At 39.5% G+C, this 23,608-nt stretch overlaps 3 protein-coding genes across 5 annotated transcripts; 1 reads left to right on the forward strand and 2 right to left on the reverse strand.

Annotated features, from left to right (window-relative positions):
- Positions 1-2,064: 2,064 nt before the first annotated feature.
- LOC121781565 (non-specific lipid transfer protein GPI-anchored 30-like) lies at positions 2,065-2,511 on the reverse strand. The gene has a single exon (XM_042179287.1). The coding sequence runs from the start codon at positions 2,509-2,511 to the stop codon at positions 2,065-2,067; it is 447 nt and encodes a 148-aa protein (XP_042035221.1).
- A 363-nt stretch (positions 2,512-2,874) lies between these two features.
- LOC121782455 (ribosome production factor 1-like) lies at positions 2,875-6,046 on the reverse strand. 3 transcript variants are annotated; one of them, XM_042180308.1, is made up of 10 exons: positions 5,899-6,046; positions 4,914-5,247; positions 4,724-4,807; positions 4,545-4,614; positions 4,295-4,377; positions 3,971-4,050; positions 3,626-3,724; positions 3,439-3,538; positions 3,227-3,316; positions 2,875-3,106 (listed from the first exon to the last, which is right to left on the reverse strand). In XM_042180308.1, exons 2-10 carry the CDS (start codon positions 5,238-5,240, stop codon positions 3,068-3,070), a joined length of 972 nt encoding a protein of 323 aa, XP_042036242.1. In that variant the 5' UTR covers positions 5,241-5,247; positions 5,899-6,046; the 3' UTR covers positions 2,875-3,067. The 3 variants fall into 3 exon arrangements, with proteins under 3 accessions (XP_042036242.1, XP_042036241.1, XP_042036240.1); XM_042180307.1 differs by having other exon boundaries at positions 4,914-5,270; positions 5,899-6,038; XM_042180306.1 differs by having other exon boundaries at positions 4,914-6,031.
- A 6,059-nt stretch (positions 6,047-12,105) lies between these two features.
- Positions 12,106-12,603, forward strand: LOC121781566 (secreted RxLR effector protein 161-like). Its single transcript, XM_042179289.1, has one exon. It carries the CDS (start codon positions 12,106-12,108, stop codon positions 12,601-12,603), a length of 498 nt encoding a protein of 165 aa, XP_042035223.1.
- The last annotated feature ends 11,005 nt before the right edge of the window (positions 12,604-23,608 follow it).

Raw genomic sequence — 23,608 nt, forward strand, 5'->3', positions numbered from 1 at the left:
CTTATTCGGTGGGTTTACCTACCGAGTAAGGGGTGTTACATCTTTCAACTCACTGTCCTTTATATTTCTTAAAACTCATGTCGAAATAAAAATAGACAATTGTTAGGGGACGGGGAGTAATTTTTTTGAAAAAAACATGAAATTTCTCATTCCTTGCCGCCATCTCCCTAGTATTTGGCAATCTGAATCCTTTAAACTGCCACATGTATCATCCACGAATACAGCACATCAACTACTTATGTGTATATATATTAGATTAAAGTCTAATTTTGGTCATTTATATTTGCCCTAAAATTCTTTTTGGCCTCTTACATTAAGGGCGTGTTTAGTTAACCGCAATTGTTTTTGCATGTAATGAAACCGGCTAGAATTAAATGTGGGTGGCCCCACCAACCCATATTTAATTTGTAGCGTTTGGTGTGAACCTTATGAGTTTCAGTTGATATGACATATACTTGCAATTTGACCATTTTGTCCTCCATTTTTATAAAAATATAAATAATCAAAAAAGTTAAAATAAAACCTAAAAATCTACTCAACTAATTGCCCCCATTGCAATTCCCCTTCCCTTCGGCATCTTTGCAGCAGCCATCCCCAATTGTTTGGAAATTCATTATCCAATTTCTCCATTTCTTATGAGCCGCGTTTCTTAATTTTCCGGCGAAAGAGAAAGAGATGAGAGAAGGATGAAAAGGTGGGAATTCGGCGGATCGTTTTGTATGCCAGATATATAGAAAAATTGGAAGGATAGATGAGAGTGGGAAAGTCCGATTCGATATTATGGCAAATGACAGAGGGAGGAGACCCAACCGATTGTGTGAATTTTTCCGACGATTCCAACAGAGATGTGTCCAAACCATATTTGTTGACTTTTCTGGTGAATGAAGGGGAAGGAGAACACGAGAAGTTTGTTAAGTTATGGAAATTAGGGGAGAAGACAGGTAGGAGGGCATGGGCTGTTATTTTCTGACCGGCGAAGAAGTACGGGGATTTTCTTCTCAGATTCAAATCAGAATATAAATTTGAATGAAACTAAGTAACAAAAAATGAGTACTCCAATAGGCAAGAAAAGCAACAGACTAATTAGATCTGATGAGGTAGATGTCGGCCTCGTCAGGAAGGTGGTATTTCGCCGACCGTCTCCTCTTCAACGGGTCTTGCGGAGTGGGAGGTACAGAGAGAAATTCCACAATTGCAAAGCACAAAATGACGCTGATGTCGGTGAGAGAGGGGAATTCAAAATTTTGAAGGGTAAAATTGTAAATTCGTGTCCAATTCTGGATGACAGTAGCGGAGCAGAAATCAAATATTGTGATGCCATTGTGAATTATATATGACCAAAACATGGATCAATAGTGCGGGCCGATGGGTTTCTAGCAGGCCGATCAAAATTAGTTTCGTGAAGATGAACGGATGAAATCTCCCAAAAATAACACCAAAACTGGCTATATTCAACAAACTGAACACACCCTAAGTTTGTAACATTTTGGTCCCTTACATATTGTCTTGGTACCTTTTGGTCCCAAATATATTGTTTTGGTCCAAAATAATCATTTTATGTTAAAATTAATAGTCAAAATGTTTGATCAATTTAATAACTTAATTATAATCAAGGACTAAAGTGCAATTTTGGTCTCCTATATTTTCCATAAAATTCTTTTCGGGTCCCATAACCTTGTTTGGGAGCAAAAGGTACCAAAACAATATGTAAGGGATCAAAATGTTACAAACTTAATGTAAGGGACCAAAAAGAATTTTAGAACAAATGTAAGGGACTAAAATTGGACTCTAGTCTATATTTTATAATTATTTTATAATTTGGATTTTAATTGTAACTTTGTTTCCCGGACATTCAGTCACATGAATCAGTTTCTTCTAACCAGGCATCATGAGAAAAACTCAAATAATTTAGTATAGCAACCCATAACATTACTGAAATGATTATTTGTTAAAGAATAAATTCAAACATGATACAATACATTCATAACAGAAATTAAAAGCTTAATTTAATCTTGCACACATACAAGACTTCAACACCACAACCACAAAGAACCGGATAATATACTACAAATCCAGTAAAATTACTAATATTGCAGCAACATACACAGGCAAACTCCAAGACCTTAATTTCAAGCTGCTCGAACTTTGAACCGTATTCCTCGATCTCGTATCGGGCGTTCCCGTCACGCACCCTAGCGGGTTAATACGTTGCCCGCACCTTCCCGGCAGCGTCTGTGCCTCAGTGACGTTGATGCCCGCTTGCTCGGCTTGATTGGCGCCCTGGACGCTTATCAAAGCGCACAGGCACTCGGGCATTGACTTAATAACATAATCGAGATTCTGGCAGCAACTTTCCGGTGGCCGGTTTTTTTCGTTGAGATAGTTTAGGCACGGCTGAAGCTCGTTCATGCATTGTTGTTGTTGCACCTGTGCAAGATTTTGGGAGATGAAGAGAGAAAAGATGATTGCAATCTTGATTGCATATTGCATGGCTCTAATTTGATGATCCATGTTCCTTTTTACCTTTACTTTGTATGATCTAAGAGATTTGGTGATTATATGCTTGGCTAAATTATGTCTATATGTATTGAGTGTTTGAGGTAGAATTAATAGGTGGGGTTTGGTGATCCAACTAAAAGTTTTTATATGTTTGTGACTTTGAAATGTTTTAATACTTCAAGAAATATGGTTGTAGTTGTATAGATAAATATGTTCAACTACTTATAATAGGTTGAAATGGAGGCTGGTTTGATTTCAATATAATAACGTAATAATTGATAGTATAAAACTCAGAGAAATGTCAAAAGTTTATAGAACTTTCCATAATTGTTGCAAATAATGTAAATTTTGTTGTCATGTCATAATACGACACCGTTGGACAGAAAATGATTTTGTTGTCATTGAACTATCTGTTGCTAATCTTATACACTTCCATCAAAAGTTACATCGAGTTGCATAATGCAAGAAAAGTTGGAGCCAAAAAAAAAGACAGAAAAGGCAACACAAATTCTTCAAGAAAATCACATCTAAAATTAAATTGGCTACAAAAATCGCACCCCGGAGCGCTTCACAAGAAAAACCTTCTCCGACTGGTGTCCATCTCAGGCTGCCATTGGTAAGAAGGGAGACGAAATGTAAGCACTCATTTTCGGGAAAATCGGGTTGGAGGTGAGAGGGTGAACGAGTAAACATTGCTGCAAAGTCGGCACATGAATAAAAAGATTACCTTATGTGTCCATTCATATTCACCTCCCTTTGTATCAAATGTTCCATGCTGAAGACTGATTAGCTTCAGAGTGAAGCGAGGACCACATTCCTACAATTTTGAGATATAAGGATCATGGAAAATTGGGCAGACTCAGTTGCATATCGTGTTTATGTTTGAGTTAAGATGACTATTTATTAGGGGTGATGCTCGAGCGTATAGGAATGACAAACCTGAAGCCTGGTAATAACTTTCTCTTGAGTTTTAGCCACCTCCTTTTTCCCTTTACCTTTCGATTCAGGCTCTTTGCTTTCTTTTGTTTCGAAAATGTATCTTTTACATGCAACAATGTGGAAAAAGAAGATACTTGTGTCATCATACAGGAAAACACAGAGCAGTATCATATGCATGAGTACATACCGGTGATGGCGGAAGAATATGAAATCACGCTGATTGTGAAATGTAACAACTCTCCGTCCTCGGAAATTGGGGTCTTGTGGGAACAGTGACTGTATCAACCTGAGCCACATAAACAATGACAACTTCTGTTTTCAATTCTAAACAGATACATGTGGATCCAGAATGAAGTAGGAGGGAGAAACACTAGCAGATTTCAGACTTAATCTCTTAATAAAAAGCCGAGTGACGTGTGTAACTACAACATAATAAAGAGAACAGAATAAAAAGCTACATGTTCAAATATCAACAATGATAGTTTATCACCTAGAATGTGTAAGTATGTTGAATAAATCACGGTAAAATTACCTGCCTATACGATGTCCCAAGCGTGTTGTGAAATTATTGAAAACCAACTCAGGCTGGTGGTTGGTTGGATTTCCATGATTCTGAGAAATTATTAGAAATGCAATGTTACGTCTGAAATATATACATATCAAAGCCAACTCAGTGAAACATGAAGCAAAACAATGGAAACACAAAATTCATCAGCAGAGCTGGAATGACAAGGATTCTAAGTTGAAGGACTAGCAAATTGTGATAGTACTAGACTATTAAGACCACGAGTTAAAATATGACAATTCACTGACCATCTAAGAATGTACTCAGACAACAGGGAAATGATCATCCTACCTTAATGTCCTTCCGCAAAACGAGCCTCGATAATTTGAAGTGAGCAGTAGGCCCACTTGGTAATCCAATAATTAGTAAAGCATCTGCATTGGGTCATAAGAGTTATAAACAAAACTGACTTTCCAAAACACAATGCAAGAGTTTCGGCTTCATTGATCTATTAAAACTATTTTTCAGGAAAGATTTGAAATATTAATGAATTCTTGTATAAACTATTACTGTGCTAGTAAAGATGAGGGCAAAGATTAACCTGGTTCCCGACGGTTGGTATGAACAACTATGATGGAGGTGAAATCTTTATTATTGGCATATTCAACAATCTGATAGAACGATGTTAGCACGAAGAGTAAAAAAACTACAAAATGTACACAAATTTAGAATCACATTTTAACTAGGAAAATACAATATATATGGTGTCGACATGAATACCTTTTTAAGGTCATAAGTTCCTCTTTTATGATAATGAGCATTGGGGATGACAGAGATAAGCTCATCAATAAATGCAGGCCCTCTCTGCAGATCATAGAATGAACCACCATTAACAAGGAAAACACACAAGGCTACAGTATCATATACAGAAAATCAGACGGTTCAACAAAAGCTGTTACCAATAACATACCGAGGAGTGGAAGCGAGATGTTGTGATCAACACCTTAGGAGCGCGTTCTTCTTTCAATATGCAGCTGAATTCATCAGCCTCGTTTCCAGCAAATAGCTCTTCATCATCAGGCTTACAAACAGTTTCATCCAGCTCACGGGTGTTTTCAATGGTCCGAGGGACTGGCCTTGCAGGAGGCTCCTCCCCCAGCTCCAATGCTTGCTTCTCTGCAGCTTCACGAACCTTGGCCTTCTTCTTCTTTTCAAGTTTCTTCTGGTGCTTCAACTTCGCATGAACTTCCGACCTTTTCTCTTTGTTTTTAATCGCTGACGGTAGCAAATCCTTCATCTTTAACCTTTAATTTTCTTGAACCCTCAACTTTTTTATATGTCAATAGCACTACTTAGTAGAGAACAACAAGCATAAAATATCACATGCTTTCCTGATTTTCACGATAGGAGCTTTGATTCGATCAAATCAAAGGGCTAAAACATAAAGATGCACTTCCATTTTAGTATTATACAATCAATTTGACAGCTAATTCAACTCTCAAAATGAATCAATAATGTCCCTTCCAAATGCAAAATTGTCTTTCATGAAAAATTCATTCCATTCAAACAGATGCCAAGAAATTGTCCAGAACAAAATAAAATATCTCGCAAAAACCACAGGTGACACTTGAAATCATAACTTATTAAGCTAACAACATAACATACCAAAACAAGGACTTTCACCATAACATCAGAGGCAAAAGCTCGAGAAACAGAGGATACAACACCAGCACAGAAAAAAGGGGGAAAATAACGCCAAAAAGAAAATCAATTGAAGCACGAGCTATAGCTCAACCCAAAACAAAATTTCTTCAAACAATAATTAACAATCAAATTAGATGCATAAAGCGGGCAATTATTCTCTTCAAAAACATAATTAGCAGAAATTGCTATGCAGGTCTCAAAACATAATTAGAGGCATCAAAACTGGAGCATAACTCAATAATACTCCGTACCTAATGTTCTAGAAATTGATATGCAGGTCTCTCTCGTCGTTGACGCAATCCGCTTCTTCGCCTAGGCCTCAGTCTCGCCCTCCTACGGCGGCAGCAGCAATGGGAGGAAGAGGAGGAGATGTTGAGAAAAATTTAAACAAAAGAAATTAGTAGCAATACTAGCTAATTTGATAACGGGCCGGTGGGCCACAATGTGGGCTCAGCTATGACATAGTACTAATGTTTTTTATTGTTTGGGACTTTGGGTTATTCTATACTCCATTTTATTGAATTTGGTATCTAATTGGTGTGAAGGAAAAACAGTAGCAGGGTGCACTATGACATATTACCACCATCTAAAAAAACAAACTAATTTACTATTTTAAGTCAAGTCATCTACCAAAATTAGATCAATTCTAAATATGATTAAAAATTTTAAATAAATAATAACCATAATATCATTCTAAATGTTTAGGTTAGATAAATCTTTTGCAAAGGTCAATGCCGGTGGCATCGCAATTTCTATTCAACACCAACCGTATAACTGATTAAATCCATAGTCATTGTCCTTGATAATGATTACTTACTTCGTCCTCTATTAGGAGTCTCATTTCTTGGCGGTACGAATTTTAATGAATGTTAAGAAAAAATGGGTGGAAAAAGTTAGTGGAATAGGGGTCTCACTTGTATATATTAGTTTTAAATGAAATATGAGTGAAGTGAGTTAGTGGAAGGTGGGACCTTATTACCATTTATGGTAAAAGTGAACCGGGACTCATATTCGCGGACGGATTAAAATGGAAATACGAGACTCCTATTCGCAGACGGAGGGAGTACTTGTTTGAATTAAGGAGAAACTTCTGCATATCTATGGAGTATTTGAGTATCCGAAAATCTCAGAGGTAGAACTATGCGAACTTTGCAAGCAGCCGAACTTGTATTAATTGTAATATATTCAAAGAACGAATAACATTCATTTCCAACTCTCTTAAGGGTCCGTTTGGTACACGGAATTGGAACTAGAATTGTATAAAATTGAGTTGGAAGGAATTAGAATCCAATTCCAAATTCTTTGTTTGGTAAAATGAAATAATTGATATGGAATTGAATTTAAAAAATTGAATGTTTGCAATGTGTGTGTGAATGTGTGTGTGCAGTGTGTGTAAGAATGTGTTCAATGTGTGTGTGCAGTGTGCGTGTAAGAATGTGTGAATGTGTGCAGTGTGTGAATGTTTGTGAATGTGTGCAGTGTGTGAATGTTTGCGCGCGTGCGCGAATGTGTGCAGTGTGTGTGTAAGAATGTGTGTGTGTGTGTAGTGAGTTAATTTAATAAATAAATATTTAGATATCCAATACTTTTGATATGGAATTCAAATTGTGAAATTGTAATTTAATTCCAAATCCAAGAATTTTTTATACCGAACACTAGATTTAGAATTGAAGGCTCCAATTCCAATCCCACACCATCAACTCCGTGTATCAAACGGAGCCTTAGCTTTCTCTCTTCACTATCGTATTCAAAGATGGTACTATAAGATGTTCATAAAAGAATTATCAGTAAATTGAGATTCATGAAATACATATAACTTATCAATCATCAATCCTTTTCTTTTTAGTCGGTGACAATATGCAGAAACTAATCATAACTTGCTATCTTGGTGGCTGAAATCAAACTAATCCTTTTAATATTTTCATCATTATACTAGAAACTAATCATAACTTGCTATCTTAGTGGCTGAAATCAAACTAATCCTTTTAATGTTTTCATCATTATACTAGAAACTAATCATAACTTGCTATCTTAATGGCTTAAATCAAACTAATCCTTTTAATATTTTCATCACTCGTATAATGATGTCAAGTGCAAGCAGTAATAATACTTGCTAAATAAACTAGACAATGATAATTTGACATGAGAAGCAATAATATAATCTTGGTGGCTACAATCTTAAGTACTTAAAATCAGCTCAAAACATATGGGAGAAGAAATTTTGATTAGTGTTTTAAAACGAAAGTTGTTAACAAACATTTTGAACTAAAAATTGCATACTTTTATTTTATGGAGATCAAACTAAACTTTCAAATCTTTTTCGTCATAAAGATACTAAACATAAAAAGTAAAAAGAAATTTAGAAAAACAACATAAATTATTAAAAGTCATCCGCTTTAAATAATAAACAGCGTATTAAAGATACATTGTTAAACTCGTGCAAAGGCTGCTGGATTGCCACCTCCACTCTGATGTTTCGTGGCAGCAATCTCATCTCCATCTTCTATTCAAAGCTACCAATTTAAATGACAAAAATGTTAGTATGCGTAAAATCGGGTAATAACGTAACATGCATTTTATTAATTATATAGAATTGGATTTGGATACTACATCCCGTCATGTTATGTCTAATTAACTATGCTTTGCTACTAAATCATTATTTTGAAAATAATAAACAATTTTGATCTTTTAATGTAATATTATCATTTAAAATTATAATATTTGATTTTGTTGTTTGATGTAACTTCTCAAATGTAATAACTATGTTTCAATGTTTCGATATATGGATTGCCAGGTATCGACAATAATGAATTTCGATATTGGTGACAGTTATACTCACCATTACTAATAAGTATTGGGCGGCAACTCATTCATTATTAATAAATATTGAATGTGTATCTCAAGATATTTGTTCCTAAATCCGTTACTAATGACGAGATGAAATGAAGATAGGAACGAAATAAGATAGTGATGAGAAGACAATTAATCCCTCTGTCCCTTATAATTTGTCACCATTTGATCTGACATGGCTTTAAGAAATGTAACAAAAAGTCGTTGAAAAAGATAGTGACATGTGGGTCCTACTTTTATATATTAGTATTAAAATAAAATGTGAAGGGAAATGAGTTAGTGAAATGTGGGGTCCTCTACAAAAAATGGTAAAAGTGAAAGGTGACAAATTTTTAGAGACGAACAAAAGTGGAAATAAGTGACAATTTTTCAGAGACGGATGGAGTACTTTGTATTTCCATTTCATTTTCTACTTCTTTCCATCACATGAACATTCTATTCTATTAGACCATCTCCATCGGTGACCATGGAGAGAAGGTCACCCACATAAGACAAAAAAGATGCAATTAAAAATAATTCTAAACAAAAAAAAAACCAAACCCAACCCAACCCTTTCTTCCATTGTCACCCTGCCGGCCCAAGTAAAAAGTGGGTGTCATTCACACATGTCTTTCTCCTATTGGACAATATTGATTACTTTTTTTTTATTTCTTTACTTTTATTTATTGATTTATTTTATCACTAGTTGTATAAATTTGGTCACTAGTTTAATCTTGAACATTTTACACTAAATTAATTTTTGATTTTTTTATTAATTTTAGTTATGAATTTGTTTTTGAAGCCTTTCGCTATTCCACTCAACGGATCGGGAGCTTGTCATCATATATGACTAATCGAGCTCAACTCCGCAATAGAGAAGCTCATATTGCTCTTCGAGAAGATTTGATTGAGCACATTTGGATTAAATTTGGCACAAACAATTAAATATGTACTAATGTTTATCTTGTTTAAGCTAGCTTTTTTTTTCACTCTTCATTTGTATTTTGGTTTGTTTATTTCTATTATCGCCTTGTATTTTTTAATGTGTGTAATTTATTATTATATTGTGTTTTAATTATTTGAATAGCTAATATTTTCTGTTTTAAATTTGAATCATATATTTTTTATTATAATTTTTAGACATTATTTAATATATATAAATTAACTATAAATTAAAATATTAATATAAAATATATGAAAAAGAAAATATTTAATTGGGTTGGGTTGGGGTCACTGATGGAAGTAAAAAAGTTGATGGGGGTTGAATTGGGGGAGAGTTGTGTATGTGGAGGATAGAGAAATGAATATTTTATTAAAAAGTTGATTGGGGTTGGGTTGGGTGAGTGTCACGGATGAAGATAGTCTTAGAGCACAATGGGAAGGCCCTCCCAACAACCTTCTCAAAAGTACCTCATACCGCATCACTAAGCCTAGGGGTGAGCATTCAGGTTTCGGTTCGGTTTTTTACCTAAACCGAACCAAAACCGAATTTAATTCAAAACTCAAACTGAACCGAAACCCAAAAACCGAAAACCAAACTTAAAAAACCGAACTAAATCGAAAAAACAGAAATTATATGAAATAACCGAAAAACTAAAAAAAAACGAAATTAATAGTATATAAATCTATATATGTATGTACGTAATATTTATTATATATTTATTTTATATATACGTATATAAAGAATAAATTAAAAGAATATATATATATATATATGTATATATATATAATATTATATTTAAAATATAATCCGGTTTTTCGATTATTCAATTTTTTATTTCACCAGAACAGAAAAATGGATTTTTTTTAATTTTTAATAACGAACCGAACCAAAAAACCGAAAAAACCGAATTTTAAAATTTCGGTTTGGTTCGGTTCGGATATTCGGTTTTCGATTTTTTTATTCACCCCTAATTAAGCCTTCCCAAAAATACCTTCAGCCCTCCCAACAACCTTTCCAATAGTCCTCCCATTTTAATTCATTTTATGTTGTTGGTGTTTCGTCAAATATTTAAAACAACGATTACAAAATTACTTGGACACAGAAGTAAACGCAAACATACTACATTAAAAAAAAAAACACACTAAAAAAAATCCCTTCCAAAAGCTTAAATTGCTCGGCGGTCGGACGACGGTCTGACGGCGCACAATGGGCGTCGAGCGACTGTCGTTGCCTGCTCGGCGACCACCGAAGTCACGGCGCCCTTCCCACCCCATTTTTTTGATGGCGCGCAGTGGCGCCGTCCCAACTACCGAGCCAACCACGCGGCTTGCGGGACAGCGACCACTGTGAGTGCTCTTATACAAAGGAAATAAATGGAATGCAAGTAGGCAAATTCATTTAATCATACCAATAAGGGACTTATTCTTTCAAAGCTAAGCCTTTAATTCTCTGCACCAATATCTCAACTAAAAAGAAGTTTGAGCAGCCGGAATTGTAAAAAGAAATTTGATACAGAATCTGGTCGCCTTCAGAGGATAGAATTATTCTCAGTCGGAATGTGGTGTTTGATGAAAATTATATGCTTAACTCTACTGTAAAGTTTATTGCTGCAGAGGATTTGGAAGGTGTTGATAAACAGGTGGAGCTGCAAGTCACTCACGATGAGAGTGAATCACAACTCCAAGGTGGAGAAGATCAACACACTGCTGCTGAAGCTACTACTGATACTACTAGTTCTGATGTTCATCTAGAAGCTCGTTAGAGAAGCATTGCTATTGACAGAGCTAGGAGGACGGGTGTGAAGCCTCCGTTGAAGTACAGTTTTGAGAACATGATGACATATGCACTACAAGTTGCCAGTGAGGTGGAAGATGAACCATCTACTGAAGAATCATCCACTTATAAGGAAGTTGTTTCGGGCAGTGAGCGTGCTAAATGGCTCGCTGCAATGGGAGAAGAGATGGAATCACTATGGAAGAATCTGACATGGGAGCTAGTCAAACGGCCTAAGGGGAGAAAGATTATTACTTGCAAATGGATCTTCAAGAAGAAGGAAGGGACCACAGTAGATGATGGTGTTAGATACAAAGCTCGGCTAGTTGCAAGAGGATTCACGCAGAAGGAAGGGGTTGACTATAATGAGATATTCTCACCAGTGGTCAGACACACTTCCATCAGAGTGTTACTTTCGATAGTTGCACATTATGATTTGGAGCTTGAGAAACTAGATGTGAAGACGGCTTTCCTACACGGATTGCTTGAGGAAGATATCTACATGACTCAGCCAGATGGATTTGTGGTTCCGAGCAAAGAGGATTATGTGTGCAAGCTGAAGAAGTCGTTATATGGACTAAAGCAGTCTTCGAGGCAATGGTATAAGAGATTTGACAGCTACATGATCTAGCTGGGATACAGCAGGAGTCCGTATGATTGTTGTGTGTATCACAACAAAGCTGATGATGGTTCCACGATCTATCTTGTTCTGTACGTGGATGATATGTTTATAACTACGAAGTCGTTGTATGAGATTCAGAAGTTGAAGGCTCATCTCAGTGTTGAGTTTGATATGAAGGATTTGGGTGCTGCAAAGAAAATCACAGGCATGGAGATTTCTAGGGAAAGAGAAAAGAAGAAGCTTTCCTTGTCATAGAAGAGCTACATTGAGAAGATCTTGTCAAGATTTGACATGTCTACATCTATTCCTATTGATACTCCAAGTGCCACAAACATTCATCTGTACTCAAATGCAGTTGGGAGTCTGATGTATGCTATGGTCTGCAGTAGACCAGACATAGCACATGCTGTCAGTGTTGTTAGCAGGTTCATGGTACAGCCTGGGAAGGAGCATTGGCAGGCTGTGAAGAGGATTTTTCGTTACTTGAGAGGTACGTATGATGTTGGTCTCGTTTATGGAGGTGATACTCATTGTTCTGTGACTGGCTATTCTGATTCTGATTATGCTGGAGATGTTGATGGTAGAAGATCTATGACTGACTATGTTTTCACTCTTGGTGGTTCTGTTGTTAGTTGGAAGGCAACCTTGCAGGCTGCTGTTACTTTGTCTACGACTGAAGCAGAGTATATGACATTGACAGAAGCTGCTAAAGAGGGAATATGGTTGAAAAGGCTAGTTGGTGATCTTGGTTTACATCAAGATCAAGCTATTGTGTTCTGTGATAGTTAGAGCGCTATTTGTTTAGCCAAAGATCAAGTCCACCATGAGAGGACTAAACATATTGATGTGAGGTATCATTTTCTGAAAAATGAGAAAAGAATTGAGGTTAAGAAAGTTGGCACAGCTGATAATCCTACTGATATGTTCACCAAGCCGGTCCCGCAGAGCAAGTTTCAACATTGTTTGGACTTGCTTAATGTCATGAGCTATTAGTTGCACGTGGAGGGAAAATTTGAGGCAAGAATAGAGAAGTTTGTTCGTCTGGTATGTTGGAGATATAGCTATAAAAACACTAACCGGGCGTAATACAACCCGAGAGAAGGTCGAAGAAAAGGAAAGTAGAAACGAAAATTACAATAAGAAATTCGAAACTGTAAAGATGAACTTAGCCGAGTCGAGGAACCCCTCTTTCCGCAAGACGAGATACGCCCCGGTAGTGTTCTCAGTTTTTAGCACGTCGTCCCCAATGATAAAACGGCTACGTCTCGTTCGTTGCAACACCGCAGTTGGAACGAGCTCCGTCCAACTGGAAGAGGAAGATGGCAGAGCTTCGAAAAGACTATGCAGAGAGGAAGTATGCTTGTGATATTCAGTGTGTGAAATGCAGTGGAATGACTAGCTTATTTATAGGCCAAGCCACCATGCAGGGTCAACCAAGCCATAAAGGCTCATCATGGCTCATTCGTAACCGTCGGAGGTTACAAACTTGTGGCAGGAGTGTGCCTTTCGCGTGTGGATTTCTCACGTGGCAGCCGTGTAGGCTTTGACTATGCCACGTTTGACGATGTGTCAAGCCACTTGGATTGCTGACTCAGCGGTAGTCTAAAAAGATTACTACGGGTCCAGACCCGAGCCCAAAGACCACCCAAAAACCTAATGCCAAGATCCAAGTCCAAGATCGAGTTCGAGCTCGAGGCCTGAGGCCCGCGACCACGAGCACTAGCACTAGCATGAGCACGAGCACGAGAATGGACTCGGGCTCGGGCGGGCGGGCGGCGGCGGCGCGTGCGTGTGCGCGCGTGTGGGCCCCTTCACCCATCTTGGTCCACTATAATTATTAAGTAACATAAAGTCACTTAATTTATGCATATTAAAAGATGTGTCACTTCTCCTATGTGGGATAATTAACACTAGTTAATTATTCCCTAAGCTCAAATTCCAAGCTTTAATTAAAAGCTAATTATACCCAACTTTAATCTACTATTTCTCACTCACCGAAAATCGGATTTGAGGAAGTGAATATACTATATTTATCTACGTAAAATGTAGATCGACGCTATATCATTTAATTTCAAAAATTAGATGTCTCGTCACATTTATTATTTGGTCAAAATCCATTGACTGGGCATATTTTATTCCATGATTTCTACAATCCCCACATGAGTGGAAATAGCCAAATGCATATGCATGCAGACACAAGCTCAACCCTCATGAGATATGTAAGTATTAGGATAGGTAGTTTGTGGCTTTGAACCATCCATAGTCAACATCATCGAATACACCGACGGACTAGTAGCGCGATGCTTTGAACTATTCCTCCATCGTGTGCATTGAGACAATGGTGTTGACACTTAAACACCTCAACCTCATCCGTTCTCAGGTTTTGTGTCCATTTCGGCCTTGGACACCACTTTGGATTCATATGTGCTTAATACGAAGCGGCCACACTTCACACTTACATAGGTGATTCCTATTTGAGTATCTTGCCCTACTCTATCTTCTTGAGAAGTCCATCTCTTGGAGATCTCTAGGATTCATTAAAAGTCATAGACTTAGCCTCACCACTAGGCAAGCTTAGCAACACTCTTTTGTTGTCTGGGGAATAGATTTGGTGAGTGTTTCACACGAACTTTCATAGCTTAGTTTTCTCATTGAACCAAGTTCTTGGGATCTCCAGTCATCGTGGTTGGGTTACCACTAAGATCATTCCTTAGTTTGTGAATTTCAGTCCCATTCCCTCTAGCAGTTTGTTCATTTGATCACGGTTTAACCCTTTGGTTAGCGGATCCGCTAGATTATCTATTGACTTCACATAGTCAATTGTAATCACGCCAGTTGTGATCAAGAGTCTCACGGTGTTATGTCGTCGACGAATGTGTCGAGACTTCCCATGTACAAGCCATTATTCGCCCTTCCGATAGTGGCCTGGCTATCGCAGTGAATCATCACCGGAGGCACATGTTTAGACCAACATGGAATGTCCTCGAGGAAATTCTTAAGCCACTCGGCTTCCTCACCAGCTTTGTCTAAAGCTATGAATTTGGATTCCATAGTTGATTGAGCTATACAAGTCTGTTTCGTGGATTTCCACGAGACAACAGCACCCCCAATAGTAAAGGCATATCCATTAGTGGAAAGTGAGTCTTTATTATCGGATATCCAGTTCGCATCACAGTACCCTTCAAGTACCGGGGGGTGTCTTGCAAAATGCAGCCCATGATTTTGAGTATGTTTTAAGTATCTCAAAACCCTTACAAGAGCTTTCCAATGCTCTTTGCTTGGATTACTCGTGTAGCGTGCTAACTTGTTCACGACGCAAGCAATATCGGGTCTCGTACAGTTAGTCAAGTACATAATGCACCCGATAACCTTCGCATAATCTTCTTGTGAAACAGGTTCGCCTTTGTTCTTGCTAAGGTGAACATTTAGCTCTATAGGCGTCTTAGTCGGCGTGCTGTCATAAGCATTGAATCTTTTTAGCACTTTCTCCACATAGTGAGATTCTGTTAAGGTGATTCCCTCGGATGTTCTTAGAATCTTCATTCCAAGAATTACATCGGCTAGACCTATGTCCTTCATGTCAAAATTTCTTTTCAACATGGCTTTAGTTTCGTTAATTATTCGGGTGCTACTGCCCATGATTAACATATCATCAACATAGAGACATACTATAACATATCCGTTATCAGTATTCTTAATATAGACACACTTGTCACACTCGTTGATTTTAAATTCATTTGATAACATTACATTATCAAATTTTAAGTGCCATTGGAGCGGCGCTTGTTTTAATCCATATAAGGACTTAACCAGTTTGCAGACCTTATTTTCTTGTCCAGGTACTACAAAACCTTCAGGTTGTTCCATATAGATCTCATCTTCGAGTTCACCATTTAGAAACGCAGTTTTTACGTCCATTTGGTGAATCTCAAGATTGTACAATGCAGCAATCGTGAGAAGCACTCTTATAGAAGTAATTCTCGTTACAGGTGAGTACATATCAAAGAAGTCATGTCATTCCTTTTGTTTAAAACCCTTGACTACTAATCGGGCTTTATATTTATCAACTGTTCCATCGGCCTTAAATTTCCTTTTAAGGACTCATTTACATCCTAGAGGTTTAGCACCTTCGGGAAGATCAACCAACACCCAAGTGTGGTTTAGCAAAATTGAGTCAATTTCGCTTTGAACAACTTCTCTCCAATGCAGCCCGTCTTGGCCTGCATAGGCTACTTTCAAAGACGTTGGTTCTTCATCCAACATGAAGGCAATGTAGTCGGGACCAAAAGATTTTGGTGTTCTAACCCTATTGCTTCGTCTCGTTACTGCCTAATTTGGATCAGGCCTAGCACGCTTGCGAGATTCGGGCTCATTATCTAACGACTTAGAGCTTGTTATTTCATCCTCAATTCTTGCTTCAGAATTAGATGCTACATTTTCTTATTTTTTACAAAGAAATGTATTTTCAAGAAATACAACATTTATTTATTCAATTGTTGTTCCAACAGTCACAGTCGATATTTCAGACTTATGAACAACAAATCTATATGCACTACTGTTAAGCGCATATCCAATGAAGATACAATCAACCGATTTAGGTCCGATTGTAACCTCTTTCAGCAGAGGAACCATCACCTTTGCCAAACACCCCCACACTTTGAGGTATTTGTAAGATGACTTCCTTCCTTTCCACAACTCGTAGGGAGTGACATCCTTACCTTTTAGTGGAATTTTATTCAAGATATAGTTAGCTGTCAAAACAGCTTCCCCCCACATGTTATGTGGTAATCTTGAACTGAGTAGCAGTGCATTCATCATCTCTTTTGGAGTTCGATTTTTGCCTTCTACAACCCCATTAGATTGTGGTGAATAGAGAGCAGTTGTTTGATGAATTATGCCACTTGTGTTGCATAGTTCTTCAAACGAGGCTACATATTTGCCTCCTCTATCACTTAGAATCATTTTGATTTTACAACCAAGTTGATTCTCTACTTCGTTCTTGTAATTTTTGAACGCTTCTATTACCACCTCTAGTTTGCACCAACTTTAAATCACACACATCCGTGTGGATTAGTTCAAGGGGTTTCGTGTTTCTTTCTACTGAATGAAAAGGTAACTTGGCCATTTTGGCTTCAAGATAAATTTCACATTTATCTTTAGTGTAGACTTTATTTGCCTTTATTTACTCTAGGTTTGCTAGTCTTTTAATGGCATTTGAACTTACATGTCCCAATCTGTAGTGCCACAAATTTGTACACTCAGTCAAGTAGGAGGAAGTAGATGCTTCATTCTTATTAGCCAATGGCTTTGGAACACGAAGTGTTGCTACACTAAGCTTGAAAAGTCCGTCGGTTACATAACCTTTTCCGATGGACTTCCCAAACTTATACAATGCAAACCTATTGGATTCAAATACAAGTTTAAAACCCTTATTCACTAGTATTGATCCTGAAACTAGGTTCTTCCGGATGTCCGGAACGTGCAGCGCATCCTTCAAGGTGATTGAGACGCCAGACGCCATGTTGAGGATTACATCACCAACTCCGAGGACTTCAGACGAAGCTTGATTCCCCATGTTTATTTTTCTCCCTTCAACATTGTTGTAGGTTGAGAACATACTCCTATCTGCACAAACGTGTGCAGTAGCGCCTGTATAAATATACCAGCCACCCTTGTTGTCAACAATGTTGACTTCTTCGGTGACCACAACGATGAGGTCGCTTTCATCCCAGTCCTTGAACTCCTTCTCAACAACGTGGACAGCCGGCTTCTTCTTCTTGCTGCGGCAGTCCTTTGCAAAGTGGCCCGGTTTGCGACATTTGTAGCAGTCGCCTTCAAACTTCTTTGTAGGCTGTTTTCCCTTTCTTTTGTGAAGTGGTGGTCCTCTCACTCGACTCTAATGTCGAATGACTAGACTCAAGAGTAAGCACGTGTGCACATATGAGAATTAATGCAAAGCTCGGTCCAGACACAACGCTCCTTAAATCCACTGGATCACTGGGTCCAGGAACTCAAGAGAACTACAGTGTTTTTGTCGTTGGACACACTCGACTCCCCTTCAAAAATAAATCCCTCAACCCGAATACTATGAATTAGTATAGGGAAGTGGGGTCGATCCCACAGAGATGGATTCGCAAAGTAGTGCTAAGAGACTATGGAAACAGACGGCTGCTGCCACGCAAAGGGGTTGAGATTTTAACTATCACTAGATCTAGGCAAGAAATGTAAACGCTAGACCTAGGACACAGAAAACTTACTGGAATCAGACATCAAATCCGAAAGACACAATTACTCCCTAGACTAAGTAAACAATTACCTAATCTAGCTAAATAGGAAGCAACTAACAGTGGGGACCATGTTTCCAGAAATAGCAAGTACGGTAAAAGCTGCAGACAACCAACCCATGCAATTTCCTAACCAACTCAGACGCGTAAATGCAGAAAACAGAGCATACTCCTGGATTCGAACAGAATATAGAAATTTAGACGCCGGAAACTTGCTACGAATCGGAAATACACCAGATCTACGTAAACTAGGCGAAATGAAATGAAAACACGTAAGCGCGGCATAAAATTAAACACTCCTGCTCAGAATCACGTCGGACGCTTAATCCACTCCGGATCCAAACAATCCAAACTCAACAATCAACAAAATCAACTCCATAACTCCGATTCTAACAGATCTGCTCCGATCACCGCCAAATTCCAACAATCACGAACAACTCCACAACATTAACCAGACAAAACCCCGATTCATTCACAAACCAGCTCCATTCTCCCAGATTCAACCATTAACCTGCAATAATCCAGAAATCAACCAACTCCAACAATCCAACTCCAGAATTCAAGTAAACACAATCAAACAACAGGAACCATCACGATCGACGTAAACGAAAACAAAACTTGCATAAAAGTAAGAAATATCCAGAAACAAAAGAGATCCGAGCTTCGAACAGCGAAGCTCGGCGAATTCAGCAGAAACGAAAGCGGAAAATAAATTATTTCTTCGCCCTAAAGAAGGACGGTGTTACAACCAGATCGAAAATGTATGAAAGCTAGAGGTGAACCCCCTAGTGTGCCCTGAATTTCCCACCGAAAGAACCCAAGAGTGTGAAGAGAATGGACTAAGCTACAGGCTGTTAGCAAGGTCTCCACCGAGAAGCTCCCTCCAGCTTGCATGCTTCTTCCTTTTATAGATGCGGACATAGCCTTCTAGAGTCTTCGTAGAAATACCTATTCTACCCTTCAACTCCGAGGCTTCCTCCGTCAAGCAATTTCCTTCATAATGTCCACTTTTTCGCCAGTTTCCTAGGACCATGCAAGCATCCTCTTCTTTTCCTGGATCTAGCGAAAATCTTCACACACCTGGCTTAAATCGTGCGTTAGACCCAATAATTTCATGAAATAAAACCCCTAGACCGATGCATGAAATTAGCCTTATCAAACTGCTCACACTTAAACCATGCTTGTCCTCAAGTATGAAAGACAAGAAAATAGGAATAAGGCGAATTTCAATGCATGGTTACCAAGTAAAATCCTAAAAATGAAAACAAACTCCTAGACCTAAGCAACTACGGAATTGGAAAAGAAAACAACACAAAGAACAGAAACACAACAAAACAAACAAGCATGAACTAGTTTCGAATTTTAAGCTACTATCCCCACAAGTTTAAGTTCAATCCGATCGATTACAGTCTTCAAATTTTCCCCCTTCCTTCGTCTGCCTAAACGGTCCGTCAGTTTGTCAAGATAGCCTATCGATTTCCCATCTGTTAGGTTCGCTCGATCACTCATTCCTCACCAGGGATGCTAGGATCAAAACGCTCCACAGTTAAGGTTATACCACTGATGCGTCGGGTTATGAGAGTTTTTCCCTTCTTACTTCTCCTTTCCTATGAATTTCCCTAGGTCAGGCTACGATTTTTCTGCCCTTAAGGATTATATTTTTTTTTCTTTTTTTTTCTTCCTCATTTTTCTGTATTATGACCCATTTTCCCCTGGACTTCGTCCAGCTTATACCTCCGATTTTTTTTTTTTTTTTCAAACCTCCCCTGGACTTCGTCCAGCTTATACCTCCTTTTTCTGGACTTCGTCCAGCTTATACCTTCTTAACCCATTTATTTTCTCCTTCATACTCTACTCCCTAAGCATCGAGTGGCAGCCCAATTTACATGTTAGCACAAAAGGTGTTTAGGCTTATAACTAACTTTATAGTAGGGCTGCACAACTAGGTTATCTAAGGCATTTTCCATCGTCCTAACTTCATTCAGATCGCATTCGGCTTATTAAGGAAGAAGGTGTCAAAGTTGATCTGCTTTCTTTCTTCAATCACTCTTACTAAGGGAAACCTGCCTTATTATCTCACTAGCTCATGCGAAACACACATCCTAAAGACTCTAAAACAGAAAAAAAAACAGACACATACTTACCCCCTCCCCCTCCCACTTCACTCAAGCTTGTCCCCAAGCTATCCTAGTGAAGGGGGGAAAAGGAAGTAAGAACAGCAGACAACAAACAAAACATATGAACAAAACAAACTTCTCACACTTAGACCGAACATCGGGCTAAGTGGGAGAAGGCGCAACATACCAAACCAAGACATGCAAAACAAAAGCCCCTTCTCACACTTAGACCAAAAAATGGGCTAAGTGTGGGAAGGTATAACACATATATACAAACGAAGCATGCTGGCACATAAAAACACAAACGAAAGAAAAACGAAAAGTAAAAGACAGAAAAAAAAATAAGAATTACTTGGTTTTGGGGGATTTTAATTCGGGGTCTGGCCCCCGCGAGGGCCAGACTTTGGTGGCACTGTCTGCTGGGTCACCTTAGCTTTCTTTCGTGCCAGTGACTCCGGCGTCTCCTTCTGATCTTCTGTGGGTCGGGGTACGGTTTTCTTCAAAATCACGGGCCTGGAGGAAGACGAGGTGGTCTGAGGCCTTTGTGCTTGTGGCGGCTTCTGCACAGCTAGACTCCCTTGACCCGACGTCTTGGAACCGCCGCTAGGTTCAGGAAGTCCCTTCGGTGTCTCGGGGAACTTCGCTTGAAGCCACTTCGTCATCTTCATCATCAGTGCGACGCCCTCCGTCATCCGCTCAGTACATCTGGACGATGATACCACTAGATCAAAAATGCGCCCCTTGAGGGCCACCATTTCCTCCCGAACCTTCCCAACTTCCATCCTTATTTCTTCCAGTTCCGTTCGTACTCCCGCGACTTCTTTCCTGACACTCTCAGCCTCAGCACTATTCTTCCCTTCTCCCCGCAGGGCCACAATCCCCTCCAAAACCATTTTCATTTCTGACCTCATCCAACCAACCTCCTTTCGCACTTCCTCTACTTCTATCCTGGCTCCTGCTTCCATGTCAGCAGTATCCTTCACTTCCACCACATCGGGTTCCTGTTTCACCTGAGTCTCTGACTGCCCAACCGCGTAAAAGCATACTTCCCTTCCGCGTGCGATCAGCAACCCTTTATTGAAAAAATAATCCATGTTAAAAACCTCAGGGGGCGAGCATGTCTTTACCTCTCGGCATGCCTTATGGAACTTCATAATCACATTCCTCTGCAGATAAGCCCCGAGTAGGTGGCATGTGTATAGGTGCCGAGAAGGATTTGCAGTCACTTGATGGCAGGCTTGGGCTAACCAGTAGCCCAAGTGAACTCTTACCCCCGTAGCCATGCACCATGTGAAGTACAGATCGGCGGTAGTCAGAGCGTTGTTGGCTGTGCCCATTAAATTGTAACTAATAAAAGTCTGGGCAAATCGCAGGACCATGTCCTCAATATGGTGTGCCTTCGAACAGCTTGTTTTAAACTGACCCACCCTCGGGTGAGTCAAAAACTCCCATGCGCTTTGCGCTTTGAATCCCGGCGTCATTTTCGGCGGACCCACCATTCTTGCATTCCACAGGCCCTCATCGTCCTCCGTTCGTGTCAGCAAACCCATCCGCAAGGTCCATTCCCGGATGCTCATCGTATGTTCCTCATTGAGAAGTTTGAAATTAATTGAGTCAGCATCCAAATCGGTAGTGGACTTAAATCGGAAGGTGGAAAAGAATTCTCGGGCCAGGTCAATCGGAACCTCGACAGTACTGTGCTTGAGCAACCAATCGAAGCCTATGGCGTCGATATAAGTCCTGAATTCACCGTTGCAAGCAATCTTCTTGAGCTCCGATGAGCTATACATCTTTCCAGACTTAGCGACCTTCCCCTCAGTACTCTTCTCTTTATAAATGGCCTTGCGTTTTGGGTCGTCAAACTTCCTCATTTCATCTAGCAAGCTGTTTGTTATCCACACTTCGGCTGGCTCAAAGTTGAGTTCCTCTTCTTGTTCTTCTTCCGAGTCGCTGGACTCAGAGGGGCTCTCGGTTTCTGCGGCATATGGCACCTTAGCTGCCGGCGGAAGTGTGGATTCAGTAGACTTCCCTCTTGCCTTCTTGGTCGAGGAAGGATGCGGGTTTCTGGCCAACTTCAGAATCGAGGGCTTCTCCCTCCGTGGACAACAATGGGGTTGCCCCCGAAATATAAATAGGGGTCTCTACCCCCTCAAATCCTTCTCCGACGTGGGCCTCAGTACCCACCGGTTTCTCGGAGGTATCCCCCTCCACATTTTGTTCAGAATTTAGGGCCTCGTCGCCCTCATCTTTACCAACTATAGGGGCCTCCCCCCCCACAGATTCTTTCAAAACAGGGGTTTCCCCCTCAGAAATACTAACATTAACAACAAAATCTTTGACTTCCCCAGACGGTTTCAGAACATCTCTCTCAACACATTCCTCACTGGCGAGTACGGGATTCACCCCCTCGGAAACACTAATCGAAATAAGGGTTTCCCCCTCAGTTGCAGAGTCTAACCTTGGTTCGTTCACAGCCAACAATTCCAACCCTGTGACCAGATCTGAGTCGTCTTCACGATCCCCTGTTGTGGGTGGTTCCGGACTGGTGGTCGTGGATTCTGGAACGTCCTCCGGTTGTGTGGTGGTCTCTGGAACAGCTGTCTCCTCTAGTACGGATTTACCCATTGCGGTTACAAACATGGCGAATGCCTCCATCGCCTTCTCCGCACCCCCGAATTTCTGGAATAGCTCGGCCATAAACGTTGCCGCACTTGAATCGGCGGATCCTGAGGTGTTCCCGGCACTTTGCTTGTTATCCATGGAGAACTCTGCAAAATTTTTTACACAGACTTGGACGGAAATTACTTTGATTAGGGTTAGAAAAGAGAAAGCCTAGAGAGAATTTGGGGAATTACGGATGTAGAGAGAGAGAGCGTGAATAAGTAAAATAAAAGGAGAACACGGTTATTATCCGATAGGTATGGGCGAGGACGGTTTTTGTTGCAGGTGGTTTGCAGGCATGACGCTAGCGACCGTACGCCTCCCCATAAAGGTGTCTTTTGAAATCCGAGCCGGTGCCTACTCCCTCCAAAATTTTACTCCTCAATTCCCTGCCCAAGTAACTTCCTTCTGCAAAATCACACTTAGAGAAAAACATTAAACTAAAAATTGAAACGCCAGACTCCCCGGGTCTAGGGTATGACAGTATCAAAAACATTCCTAAAGGAGCCTGGTATTTCAAAAATATTTTTGGAAGATTGTTTGTTTTCTGATTTGTTTGGGTTTTCTTAATTTACTAAAAGCGACTAAATATTTACAATTTATGTTCCAGTGTTCTCAAGATTCCCTAGATCAGGCCATGATAAAACTTCTTCGATACTGGACCTAGGAAATCTCCAAGAACACTCACTTCCCAGAATGATCAGGCGATATTAGGGAGTAAGCGTAGTGGAA

The sequence above is a fragment of the Salvia splendens genome, chromosome 20, assembly GCF_004379255.2.
Source record: "Salvia splendens isolate huo1 chromosome 20, SspV2, whole genome shotgun sequence".
NCBI lineage: Eukaryota > Viridiplantae > Streptophyta > Magnoliopsida > Lamiales > Lamiaceae > Salvia > Salvia splendens.

Excerpts from the sequence above, each read along its gene's own strand:
- LOC121781565 (XM_042179287.1), bottom strand. The coding sequence starts at position 2,511 with ATGGATCATCAAATTAGAGCCATGCAATATGCAATCAAGATTGCAATC.
- LOC121782455 (XM_042180308.1), bottom strand. The coding sequence starts at position 5,240 with ATGAAGGATTTGCTACCGTCAGCGATTAAAAACAAAGAGAAAAGGTCG. Across the intron at positions 4,378-4,544 it reads TACCAACCGTCGGGAACCAG|ATGCTTTACTAATTATTGGA; the intron begins GTTAATCTTTGC and ends GACCCAATGCAG. Across the intron at positions 3,725-3,970 it reads TTGGGACATCGTATAGGCAG|GTTGATACAGTCACTGTTCC; the intron begins GTAATTTTACCG and ends TATGTGGCTCAG.
- LOC121781566 (XM_042179289.1), top strand. The coding sequence starts at position 12,106 with ATGTCTACATCTATTCCTATTGATACTCCAAGTGCCACAAACATTCAT.